The 14,245-nt window shown below is 32.7% G+C and overlaps 1 protein-coding gene across 1 annotated transcript; it reads right to left on the bottom strand.

The window, feature by feature from the left end:
• Positions 1 to 12,366: 12,366 nt before the first annotated feature.
• On the bottom strand, positions 12,367 to 13,992 carry LOC113759487 (zinc finger MYM-type protein 1-like). The gene has a single exon (XM_027302061.1). It carries the CDS (start codon positions 13,990 to 13,992, stop codon positions 12,367 to 12,369), a length of 1,626 nt encoding a protein of 541 aa, XP_027157862.1.
• Between the last annotated feature and the right edge of the window lie 253 nt (positions 13,993 to 14,245).

Genomic DNA, 14,245 nt, shown 5'->3' with positions numbered 1-14,245 from the left:
CCGCTGCATGACCACTGACTACCCCAAGGCTTGGTACTCTTGGTTTCCTTTGGCTGAGTACTGGTACAACACTAACTATCATTCGGCTATTAAGACTACCCCATTTCAGGTGGTTTATGGTCAAGCACCACCTATGCACGCTCCTTACCTGCCTGGGTCAACTACAGTGGAGGCGGTGGATAGGAGCCTAGCTACTAGGGAGAGGGCGCTGCATACACTCAAGCATCACCTCAAGACTGCTCAGCACCGAATGAAGCACATGGCTGATAAACACAGGTCGGATAGGGAGTTTCAGGTAGGCGACTTGGTGTATGTGAAGCTACGACCATACAGACAGCATTCTCTCAAGTCGTCCAGTTGCCAGAAGTTATCTCCCAGGTACTTTGGTCCTTTTCCGGTCGAGGAACGAATAGGGAAGGTGGCGTATAGATTGCAGCTACCTACTCAAGCCAAGATTCACTCGACGTTTTATGTCTCATTGCTCAAGAAGAAGGTTGGCTAGCAACCTGTCACGCCCTATCTACCCGAGACTACCACAGAGCAGGGACGCTTACTGCTGGAGCCAGTTGCCATTTTGGACAGAAGGTTGGTTAAACGTGGAAATCAGGCGGCCACTCAAGTCTTGGTACAGTGGAGCAACTCTTTCCCGAAAGACGCGACGTGGGAGTTTTGGTATGATTTGCACCAGAGGTTTCCTGCTTTCAGTCCTTGAGGACAAGGACTTTCTCGAGGAGGGGCATCTGATACGTAGGAATAGGCATGCAAATGTAATTACTGCATTCTAGGGGGAGCAATGTTGTAATTCATATATTACGATCACGTGTGGAGCAAGTTTAGCAGAGGCGGTCACATGGAGCAGTTAGTTAGTTAGTTGTAACTAATTCCATGTAATCAAGGCGGTGAAGGCCAAGAGAATAAAAGGGCCAGAAGGAGAGAGAGAGGTCATTCATTCATTCTGTCAAATATCTTGATTCTTTCACAGCATTCTTGTACTCTCTCTGGGTTAATAAATCATTCGTCTACTACCTCCGAAAAATGTTCTTCATCTTATCTCATTTCTCCTGGTGTAGACTTTGATCTTTTCTGCCTTCCGTATCATACATCTTTTGAGATATTTCTCTATTATTGCTTCCCATTCTAATCTATTATCATACGTACTTAGTGTGTGCAAAATTTTAACTTTTTCACCATTGACAAATTCCCTATCCATGGCAATTCAAAGTAATTTACGTATTTTGATAAACAATTTTGCTTCCCTATTTGAATTTCTTGGACTCCTTAACTTCAGGGTTGATCAAACTCCATGGTAATTTAGCATGATTTTTTTCCTTGATCACTACACAACACCAACAATCTCAACAGACTCCTCTTTTAAGACTTCTTTCCAATTAGGGTCACTTTTTCCCTAATTATCAATCAATAAACGAGTACACTAAGACCAATTCTCGCGATCCAATTTTTCAATATATTAGTACTCTACCACAACTTGTATATCTTTCTATGGCACGAGCCCTTCTATCACAAAATTTGCACACCCTTCAGGCACCACAAACATCCCAGAATCAAACTCTTGAACCTAAAATTTTGATACCACTTGTTAGCATAGAAAATCACGTAGTGAAAAGAAGATAATATTATATCAAAAGATAGGCAAAAGAAGTAAAAGAATAAGGATGGGCACACGACTAGATAAATCACAGCAACATTAAAGGGAACCATAGGTACAAGGCATGGAAGCAAAACTCCATGCAACAATCACTAAAATTTTACTATTTTTTTTGTCTATGAAGTGACAAAAATGCCTGACAAATTTAATATGCGACTTACATACCATGAATTTCCTCTATTGTAACTAAACAAGACGGGGTGGCCTAATTGATCTCTTTAGGAGTTAAATGAGTCAATTGACATAAAAATAGTATAATTAGCTAGATAGGATTTTGGAAATGTTTAGTCACGTGCTCTTGAACCAATAGATAATTTATTATTTCAAAACTTATGTAGACATGGCTTCTCTAAACAAAGTTTTATTTGTGAAATTCTACTTTACTCATTATTTCAATGTGATTAATGAGTATAACATTTAGAGTTGAAAAATAACAAAAACTGCAAAAGAAATGCTTGAAATAGAAGTAAACAAAAATGCAAGAAAGGGTACAAAAACTAGTTGTTCTGGTACTTCTAAAACTTTTGGATCTGTTTTTACTGAATGAAGCTTTGGTGTAATTTCCATGACTAACTTGTGAAGAAATCAGAAAATCAAACTTGCACTTATTCATAGCTACAAAAGATTAGAAAAAAAATAGGTCCATCAATATCACCACACTAAATTAATCATATTTTTGGGGGGTTAAAAAAGAAAACGTAAATGATGCTTGGGTATGAACTTAAATGCCAATAGGAAAAGAAATCACATTTGAATGTTTCAATGAATCTCAACTGCTATTTGACATTGATCATATGATCAGAGGGCCTAATTAATCAAATTGGCCCCCATTAACATCCTTCACGTTTCAATCCTAATTTAAGGTAAGTAACATGTGAAGACAATTTGTTTTATCTCATGCTCATCATAGCCTTGTCTCTAAAAGCTTGCCAAGACCTTTCTTCTTCTTCTTCTTCTTTTTTTTTTGGGTTCTGATGTTTATCCTAGCCTTAATCTTTAGCAGCTTGCCAAACCCTTTGTTTTTTTTTTTGAGGGGGTGGTAAAGGGGTTATGACATGTCTATATATATATATATATATATATATTATGACATGTGTCTATTGACTCAGTGACTTGAGTTCGTATTCGTTATTACAATTGTTTGCTGACGGATTATGTCTAGCTGGACATGACACTATGTACTGCGTATAAGGCCATGCTCAATCGTGAAATAACACAAAATGGATTCTGAGATATTATTCCCTAGTAAGTAGTAGCCAGATATCAAACGAAGTCTATACAAGAAAAGGCGGGCAGATACAGAGGTCAAGGCCATTCAGAAAGCACGCAAGTTAAAAAAAATGTTTTAAGAGAATAAACAAAGGAATGGCAATCTATAAGAACAAAAAGGAACAATGAGTAACTAGATCAAAAGCAGATTCCCCAACGCATACCACTTGGATCCCAATTGGAGGAATGGTGTCCAATTATAATTATCTAAGCAATTTTCTGAAAAAATTATCGAGCGAAGTGCGTGCATGTGGGCAAGTTAAAAAAAACGTTTTAAGAGAATAAACAAAGGAATGGCAATCTATAAGAACAAAAAGAAACAATGAGTAACTAGATCAAAAGCAGATTCCCCAGCGCATACCATTTGTATCCCAATTGGAGGAATGGTGTTCAATTATAATTATCTAAGCAATTTGCTGACAAAATTATCGAGCAAAGTGCGTGCATGTGGCGTGGATAATATGATGGTAAGAAAGTACTGCAATGGCATGGATTTACCTAATCTATATGCTTTGGAGTTATGGGAATTCACTATATATATATATATATATATTAGATTTTAGTATTTGGATTTTGAAATTTGTTCTTCAAATCTTCTTATACATTAATGGGTTAATATATTCATTATTTGATTACGTGAAAGGGAAAAAGGGGAAATTTATATAATTTTGTCCTCATGCCCTTTTTATGCATTGAATCAACACAACAGAAAATTGTTTATATTTTATTTTGTTTATGTCCTGCTTAATGATGTGTCCTTAGCAATTGTATCTGTATTTGTAGCGTACTTGTGATCAATAATCTTCTAGTCCTCATCCAAAATTGCACGATATTACTTTTAGAGCAAGTAGTGCAAAATGTGATCAAATTATTAATTGAACTACTTTTGTTACTATACTTTTTTCTAGCTGGAAATATCTCTCAACTCTTTAAAATGTATACTTTTTTCCTGATGAATATTTTCAAAATTTGATCAGTTGCAAGACGGGGGCCCATCTTAGGACCCGACATAAGACCCATCATTGTCTGGTTCTTACAATACTCAAAAGTTGTTCAAATCTACTTGGCACCTTTTCATGTTTTTGATAGTTAATTACGATCTAAATGGTGTTTAAACATCCAAAAACTATCTGAACACTTGTATTGATGTTGAGAAACCTTTTGACCAACACAAATATACAAATTAGTGGTGAAAGGTTGCAACTCTTGATAATTTTCAATCTCAACTCTATAAAGGTCTAGTAGGGATGATTTGCTGTAGAAGATTATTTTCCTACTATTAGAATTCTCTACAAAAACACATTATAGTTCAAGTAAGTTTGTCTAATTTTGTGCAAAAGTTAAGACAAACACCCTTCAAATTATTCTAAAGGATATTTATCCAAAGTTTTTGCACACAAAATTCTAGACAAATAAAGACTAAAGGAAAGTGATATTGAGTCACGATTTGAAGTTTTTTTGTGTCATTTGTTTTGTAACTTTTAACCGTTTTCTCCTATATTATGCCGGACAATCTTTAGCCTTTATTTTTCCTACATAACAATGGCAACTTCATTGAAGGAATTAGCAACCAACATTGTGAAGTTTGATCGATTTGATGGAGGAAACTTTATAAGGTGGTAAAAATGAGTTCATTTCCTTCTCATATCCCTGCAAGTGGTCTATATGTTAACCACTCCAAAGCCACGTATTGTCAATCCTAATGAAGAGACTCTTGATGACATTTGAAAGCATCAAAAGTGGGAGAATGATGATGAGATTTGTCATGGACATATTCTCAATGCCATGAGTGATGAACTATTTGATGTCTACCACACCATTGCAATTGCAAAGGAATTTTGGGACCAATTAGAGGCAAAAAACATGTGTGAGGAGGCAACAAGTAAGAAGTTCCTTGTTTCATCTTTTAATAATTATAAAATGGTAGATCATAAACATGTTATGGAATAATTTGCTAAACTTGAAAGGTTTCTTAACTATTATAATCAATACAACTTATACATAGATGAAGCCCTTATTGAGTGTTCCATTATAGATAAATTACTATCTTCTTGAAAAATTATAGATAAATTACTATCTTCTTGAAAAGATTTTAAGAGAGATCTCAAACATAAGAATGAGAAAATCTTTTCTTGAGACTCTTGCTAAATCCCTTCATCTAGAAGAGGAAATTCGCATGTAAAAAATGAAGGATAATCAAATCCTTGAAGAGTATAAAAACTCTACTACAAAAGTGCATGTGATTAAAGAGAGACAATTTAGCAAGTTCCAAAGTAGCAAGAGAAGCCAACAATCAAAGTGATTGTGTGCTAGTTTCAACGTCATTGGATCTCAAAATAAGTTATGTAAAAAAATGAAGGAAATCCAATTTCTCAATTAGAATATGCCAAATTTATAGGATACTTAATGTATGCAATGACATGTACTAGATCGGATATTGTATATGCTGTTGGTATATTGAATAGATATACAAGCAATTCTAGTAGATTACATTGACAAGGTGTAATCAAAATTTTGAAATACTTGAAAGCCATTAAAGACTATGGTATATGTTATACCGGTTATCCTTTAATTTTAAAAGGTTTGTTAGATGCTAGTTGGATCACTAATAAAGATGATCACTTGTCAACGAGTGATTGGATCTTTATTTTAGGTGGTGGTGCGGTTTCTTTGGATTTTAAGAAACAAGCATGTATCATTAATTCAACAATGACAACTGAGTTTGTAGTACTTGCTTCAGTTTGTAAAAAAATTGAATGGCTACGAAATTTACTTTATGGTATACCATTGTGGCCAAGACCATTGTCGCCTATCTCAATACATTGCGATAGTGTAGTTATACTTCTTAAGACATATAGTCAAGTGTATATTGGTTGGAGACATAGTTATGTGAAAGATTTGATTTCATACGGAATCACATCAATTGATCTTGCGAGGTCTAATAAAAACTTGAGTGATCCTTTAACTAAAGGATTATCAAGAGACTTAGTGTTAAAAACATCAAGAGGGATGAGTTTAAAATCCAACCTTAATGACCATTAATAGTGGAACCTCAATTCAACACTAGATATAACATCTTGTCTTGAATTCAATGAGTGAAAGTATATCATTCTAATGGTTGGTGCATTATATCGTTTTTCATCCCAAGGTAAAATAGTATGTTTTATTCCCGCCTGATTGTAGCTAAATTGAGTTATTGACTCTTAACGAATTTTGAAAGTACCATTAATGGTGGGGTACTAAGATGTCGCCTATACGAATGTAAGTTTGGCAAACAACAAAGTTAAGGACTTTACTTTGAAATATTCATGAAAGAATAGTAATACAAGCCCGTAAAATGTATCATCAAAGAACATATAATTGTGTACTGATCTATGTGTGATGTATTTATGAGACTAGTCTAATGTATAAGTAGTTTAAAGTTGGTCTACCATTTTGTATTGATTAATTTTAAAGAACCTTTACTAAGATAGTGGTTCAATTGAAAAATATCATTATTTATGCATATGATTGTCAGATTATGCTGTGACTTTTGGAAGTCTATTTTTTAAATTTTGAAAATGGCGGGGGATTGTTGAATATTTTCAAAATTTGATCGGTTGCAAGACGGGGGTATGTCTTAGGATCCGACATAAGACCCATCACTGTCTAGTTCCTACAATGCTCAGAAGTTGTTTAAATCTACCTGGCATCTTTTCATATTTTTTACAGTTAATTACCATCTAAATGGTGTTTAAATATTGAAAAACTGTCTGAACACTTATGTTGATGTTGAGAAATCTTTTGACCAACACAAATACACAAATCAATGGTGAAAGATTGCAACTCTTGATCATTTTCAATTTCAACTCTATAAAGGTCTAGTAGAAATGATTTGCTGCAGAAGATCATTTTCTTACTACTAGAATTATCTGCAAAAACACATCATTGTTCAAGTAAATTTGTCTAATTTTGTGCAAGAATTAACACAAACACCCTTCAAATTATCTCAAAGAATATTTGTCCAAAGTTTTTGCACACAAAATTCTAGACAAATAAAACTTAAAGGAAAGTGATCTTGAGTCACGATTTGAATTTTTTTTTTGTATCATTTGCTTTGTAACTTTTAGCCATTTTCTCCTGTATTATCCCCAATATTTTCTAATCGAAAATGTCACTCAACTCTTTAAAGTGTAATTTTCTAGTCATTCTGTTAGATTTACGTGTTAAGACTGCTGGAAGGTCACGCAATTGCACAAATTGTCTTCATTATCTTCCTTCTTGAGGCATAGCTTTCTCTATGGGGATCAAGAAAAATCTTAAAAAACACACAGTCTCTACCAAAGTTTCAAATTGTCCCTCAAAGAATTTTTGGACCTCTTTACCCTTCAATAACACTCGTGTATCAGTTTCTGTGAGCCATTAATGTCTAAACTTAAAAGAATGACCAAAATGCTACGTTTTACAAAGTCAAATGACATAGTTAGCTGCCAAAAAAAGTTGAGTGACCAAAAGCAGTCTAACATAATAGTTTGATGATATTTTGTACCATTTGTTCTTACTTTCATTGTTGTGATCTCAAATGTTTGAGTTGAACAAAAATATTGAATCTTCTTGTTTTCTTCTTATCCCATTTTTATCTGTATCTTCCACTAGTTGCGCCAGGCTTACTACCAGTTCTGAAAAGTTTAAAATCATTTCATCTTTTGGCTCCCTAGAACTATTCCTTGGCAACTCATTAAGGCCTGTTTCATCATAGAAGCTATCAAAACATTCATTAGGATTAAGACTCTGATCAAACTCAAAAGCTTCCAAAGAGCTTTGATCTTGTTCTTGTGAATTAGCAGAAGTAGCTTTCATTTCTGATTGACTTTTCAACTCTGGGATTTTAGTCAAAAAGAAAAAAAAAATTCAACTGTGAGGTTTTAGTAGGATTGATCAATCTCTTCAATGTAACAACATTTTCATCCTGAAACTTCACTACAAGAAGAAGCTTTAGCTTCATTAGAATTACGAGATTGATGAGTTCTCTCAATGGTAAGTAACTTGCTTGACAAAGAAGCATGATTGGATTGGATATACGAGGGTAAGAAGTGTAAGTGAGAGGTTACGGGTTCGAAACCTCTTACTTATACTAAAGAAAAAAAAAGTAAGTTGCTTGACAAAATTTATTGCAACACATAAGACTTTGGCAAACCAGGGAACTGTGTTTCCACTAAATCAACCAAAATTCAATCAATTCAGACAATGTCTTAAAAGTAGGTTCTTCTTTTTCATCAAATATAACTTTTCCATTGTCTTGAGTGAAACTATTGATTATAGGCAGTGTAATTTTCATGATAATACTTAGAATATCCTGCTCGTGAAAAATATAGCCAGCAATCAAAATTGCCCTTTTATTTCATTTCAATATCGTATCCTATTTCCAGCATAATTAGGCCAGCTTCCTCCAATTAAAGTATGAATCTCATTGAATTATGTATGAAAACAAATTTTGCTTCAAAATTAAAGCTCCGTTTTCGTCAGTGAAAACTGAAAAGTATAGCTTCTCTAATTCAATCTTTTGATTAAATTAGATTATTGAAAATATCTTTCTTTCCAGGAGCTATAACATTTTGCTTTTTAGAAGTGGTGACAATCAAAATAATTCCTGTTTTCTGAAAATCATGCAAACTTCGTGCACGAGTATTCTGTTGAGAAGTTGTAATCAGTATTGTTAATTCATGTTGGACATTAAAATATAAATATATATATAGAAACGAAATTTCTTCAAATTTGTATTTACACTTAATGGATAGTTGTAAAGTTTTTGATAAATCTGCTTTCTTTCTTTTGCCTGTATTGACGAAGAATTAGTTGTATGTTTAGGCAGCTTATGATTGAAGGCATTTAAAAACCTTTTTAAATCTACGTTTTTTTTAATTGAAATGGGGGTGGAGAAGAATGGGATAACCAAATTGGAAGTTGATGATGACATTAGTTCTTGAAACAAATAATGATGATTAACTATCTATTGGGGTCAAATTTCAATCATTAACAGCCGATTGTTGGAGAAAACTTGAAAGCTATTTTTTTTTTCCATAATTTTTATCTCATGATTTTTTAGAGCATCATATATATATATATATATAATAATAAAGTCGTATTCTCATTCTTATCCCTTCATGTTTTCTCTTTCCTACGTGGTTTAACGAGACAGCAAGTAGTTTCTTACATGGCTTGCTCCTTTTTTGTTTAGATATATATCAATTCTTATTTCCTATAAGAATTCTTTATATTATATGATTCTTATTTCCTACCCAAAAAAGAACTGGAAAGTAATGCGATATACATAAAAGAGACATAAATATCTCTATTAGATATATCTCCAAATTCATGCCAATAATTTGTGTATTGCATAGGGAACCGAAGTAAATAAAAATTGTTATCACTACAAGAAGTAGAAAAGTAACTAATTTTAAAAGGAATCATTAATAACAGAAGTCAATATCTGATGTTGGAAATAGGATTCTTAATAAATTTTATTATTAAGTGTATTATCAAGACATAGTGCATAGTACGAAATTTATGGAAAAGAAAAAGTTAATTGAATCCAATTAACTATATGTATTTGACCCATACGATCAAATATAAATTCCTATTTGCGCACGAATTTGTAAATTCCTATAAACCCGTTCGTGGTTAATCAAAACATGCAGGTTATACTCATTGTTAGGTTATAGGATTCACAATACATCTCTACCCAGATGGTGGGGAGTATTTAGTGTGTGGACCCACACAATAGGAGTTCATGCACTTAAAGGACTCGATATAGTTGAGGTGATCTTTCAAGGTAGGTAAAATCTATCTTGAGAACGGACTTTTATTTCCTATAAAAATTCTTAATATTATAGGATTTTTATTTCCTATCCAAAGTTACGGACTATAAACAACTTAAATCAAGATAAACCTACTTTTAATGTTCTTATCAATATCTTTTTATATTCTTGTCAATTCTCATTTCTTATGCCTACACTATATATAGCCTCTAATATATTGATTTCAAACATCAAATTCATGGTTAGGTATTTTCAGTGCAAGCGGTTGGCACATTAAAGCATCAATTTTGGGTTTCCACTCCTCTTGATTATCAGGTACATCTTCTTTCAATAAATATTTTTTTAAAAAAAAGGCATGTTGATCTTCATTTTTTTCCACTCCTTTTGTTTTTTTGTTTTTTTTTTGAACACATAGGATTAGTAATTGAATTAATAATAAATTTCTCTTATATTTCACATATTATATCTCACATAATATTTTTGCCTTTAATTTTGATAAATCATTATCAGATTGGTGGAACTAACAACCAATACCAACCTGGAACATCTTCTTCCCAGATCCCAATTAGTATAACAAATGATTCTAATCAACATTTCAATACACTTCATATGAATCATTCATCAGAGGGTTCAACAAAAACCACAAAGGAAGGGAATCTTCATAAAAAGATTTGCATGAGAAGGTAGATCTAATATACTATTTTACTTTCTTAAATTATAATCTTTACGTATTGTTATACACAATCTTGAATGCGATAACTCATTTATTTTTTTATACTTAGTTATCCTGCTTTGCTATCATGCAGTGATAATGAAAAATTAATAAATGCTGATTTGCATGGACAAATCGAGGAGGATATTCAAACAGAAGAAAAACAAAAACAAGTTTCTGAAGAGTAGAATATTATTTGATACTATTTACTGCACTTTTTATTTATTTTCAAGTTTTTGAATGTTATGGTATTGTCGAATGTTATTTTTTTCAATTTTGAATTATTATTTACTGAATTAGATGTTTAAATTTATATTATAATAATACTTTATATTACAATGCGCATATAGTAATATACTTAAGAAAGGTTATAACAAAATATACATTAAATTTGTATTTCATATCGACATTTTTTATAAAATTGACTAAATAGTTTATTATTTTTCAAAGATTCCCGTTCAACAAACGGGTACAAAACTTGTTTGTTAATAATTGATTCCATTGGATATTTGGATAGTGTTGTCATGTCCAAACAACTATTTAAAAATACTACATTTTTTAATTATATATTTCAATTTTTCAAAAATCCGTAGTACTGTTTGCTCATGTATGAGCAAAAAGACTTATTCTACGGATCAAAGTTCATTAGTTCGATAAGATTGTTGATCTGGCATGTCTAAAATTTGTATAATTAATTCTTTTTTATAATTTTCAAAATTATAACAAAATAATCGAAACAACAAACGAAACCAAATCTAGGAGGAATGCCTATAAAGATTCAAAACTTTCAAAGTACAAATATATAAAGGAAAACTAAGTTTCCTCGTACAATTGATCACATTTGCTGATCCAGATGAGCTTCCAAGCAATGATGAGGCCGTGCAGGGACGGAGCCAGAAATTTATTTTTGGGGGGGCTGAAGTGTATTAAAAATTTTTTTTTGTGACGAAATAAATATATTTAATAAGTAAAATTTAGAATCAATAATTATAAAAATAATAAAAACATATAATTATACATACCCAAAAATTTGTTATTGATTAACACTTGAAGTATTGGTAGTTGTTGCACTCGAATAACGAAGAGGAGGCAATTGCATTCTGCGAGTCTTCATCCGTTGAAAACGCTGCAATATTTGCTCATTTTCAATTGTTGCAAAAATATCCTTCTCGATGTATACAACCAGACAGTCATTCATCCACTCGTCTCCCATTTTGTTGCGCAAATCAGTCTTGACAATATTCATTGCAGAAAATACTCTTTCAACAGAAGCAGTCGCAACTGGTAGAACTAATGCCAACTGGATCAGACGATAAACCAATGGAAAAACTGTATTTTTACCAGTTTTAACCATTTGTTGAGCAAGACTTCCCAAATCTCCAACTTCTGAAAATTGAGGATCGCGTTGCACATTATAAATATAATTTCGAAGTTGAGACTCAAGATATAAATAATCGTTACTTGAGAAGTCTTCAGGATATAAATCAGCAAGACGGAGTAGTTTCTGCACATTGAATTGAGAGAAAGAACTTTTTGGATCAAGACATGCTATGTAACTAAGCAATTCCGTGCTAACTTCCGAGAAACGATTATTCATCTCTTGTATAATTAAATCAACAACCTGACATCACAACAATAATAAAATTAATAACTAAGAAAATCTGCTAACAAGTAACAAATGTAATGAAATAATAATTTCAAAAATAATACCTCACAAAAAATTTCCACGCGATAATGATGAAAATTAGTGATGGTTTGACCTCTGCGACTGCGCCTGGCATTGCCACGGATTGCTATACTGTCTTCCATATCAATCACGGGAATCATATTCAACTCACAAAAATTGTTGACTTCATCTAAAATTATTTGCCATCCCTCTTCCCTAAAGTCTTGCAATTGAGATTTCATAGTATCAATCAAACTCATGGCTTGGACAATATTTTGATCCCTTTGTGCAAAACAAGTGACAAGTCATTTGTGATTCCCAATAAATACTTCATTAGGTGCAATGCAAAAACAAACTCATAATCATTCATTCTATCAATCAAACCCCTGGCCATACCTCTATTGTCAGAAGTGGTGGCATCATCTTGTATATTTCCCAATATTCCAATCACCGAAGCCCACATAGAGGATAGACGAAGTAATGTTAGATAGTGTGATCCCCAACGAGTATCCCCTGGTCTTGCTAAACTAGTTTCTTGATTTTTGCCTTTTCCACTAATAATATCTCCACTGTCTAAAAGTGTAACAATCTTATCATGTTCTATTTGTCTTAATTGATCTCTCCTTTTACATGATGCTCCAGTTAAATTGACAATCATAGAGACATAGACAAAGAATTCACTGACAATGATATTTCCCTTAGCAACAGCAACAATAACTAACTGGAGTTGGTGAGCAAAACAGTGAATATACATCGCATAGGGATTTTCTTGTAATATAAGGGCCTTCAAACCATTGAACTCACCTCGCATATTTGAAGCTCCATCATATCCTTGACCTCTCAATTTGGATAATGATAATCCGTGTTGCGCGAATAAAGAATCAATTGCATCTTTCAAACAAAGAGATGTGGTGTCAGACACATGTACAATTGCAAGGAAACGTTCAATCACACGCCCTTCTTTGTTCACATATCTCAAAACAACTCCCATTTGCTCTTTCACTGAACTGTCTCGAGACTCATCAACTATTAGGGAAAAATAATTGTCTCCAATATCATTGATTATAACACTTGTGATCTCTGAGGCACAAGCATGTGCCAGATCTTTTTGAATCATTGGAGAAGTTAGTTGATTATTTGCAGGAGCATTTTGATTTACAACCTCAAAAATCTCAGTATTTCGCTGGCTATACCACTCAAACAATTCAAGAAAATTGCCTCTATTTGAAGAACTAGTTGACTCATCATTTCCACGAAAAGCCAATCCTTGCTTCAAAAGAAAGCGGGTCACATCCAGAGCAGCAGTTAAACGGGTGCGATATGCAATATCTATTTCGCGCCCACAAGATCGTAGCACATTTGACACACTATGCCTTTGATCTTGAAAACTTTCAAACTGTATTCTAGCATCATTATGGCAACTATTCACAGCTCCAATATGTTCATTAAATCTTTCCATTGCCTTTTTCCAATTATTGAATCCCGTTTTTGTAAAGGCATCCTCTGCATATCGACCTCCCTTATTTTGTGTTTTGAAAAGAAAGCACCAAAAGCAAAACGCCGCATCTTTCGATATGCTATACTCTAACCATACAAACTTTTGATACCAACTATCTTGGAAACTTCTATGTTGTTTACCAAATGATGTTTTTGGATACATATGGCCAATCGGTTGGCAAGGTCCCCTAGTCAAATACTCTCTTCGGACATGGTCTCGAAGAGAAATATCAAATTTCTCAACTGATTTTCGTAATCCCGGATCACTAACAATATCATTTAAATTCAATTCCACACAAGATTGATTTTGAACTGGTTCACTAATATTAGGCTCATTTGAAGATTCACCACTACGGACTCGTTTAGGTTTAAAGAATCTCTCCATTTTCTGTCACAATTAAATAATTGTGGTTAAATTCAATAAAATTATGCAATTCAATAATCAATTAATTTAAAATTCATATAAATAATTCTTTAATTTAATAATTAATTCATATTACTTATATTTCTCAATTTATAAAATTCATTATATAAAATTATCAAAAAGTTAAAATAAGGTACAACTAAATACCCATATAATCTCTAATTCAATCTCATAAAATTTTGAATTTATATTTACATTCAAAATTTCTAATTCA

Source organism: Coffea eugenioides, chromosome 2 (genome assembly GCF_003713205.1).
Source record: "Coffea eugenioides isolate CCC68of chromosome 2, Ceug_1.0, whole genome shotgun sequence".
NCBI lineage: Eukaryota > Viridiplantae > Streptophyta > Magnoliopsida > Gentianales > Rubiaceae > Coffea > Coffea eugenioides.
Note: the sequence above shows the minus strand (reverse complement) of the source record. Positions and strands in the feature narration are given on the sequence as shown.

Bases quoted from the DNA above. Each gene is read 5' to 3' on its own strand.
- LOC113759487 (XM_027302061.1), bottom strand. From the start codon at position 13,992: ATGGAGAGATTCTTTAAACCTAAACGAGTCCGTAGTGGTGAATCTTCA.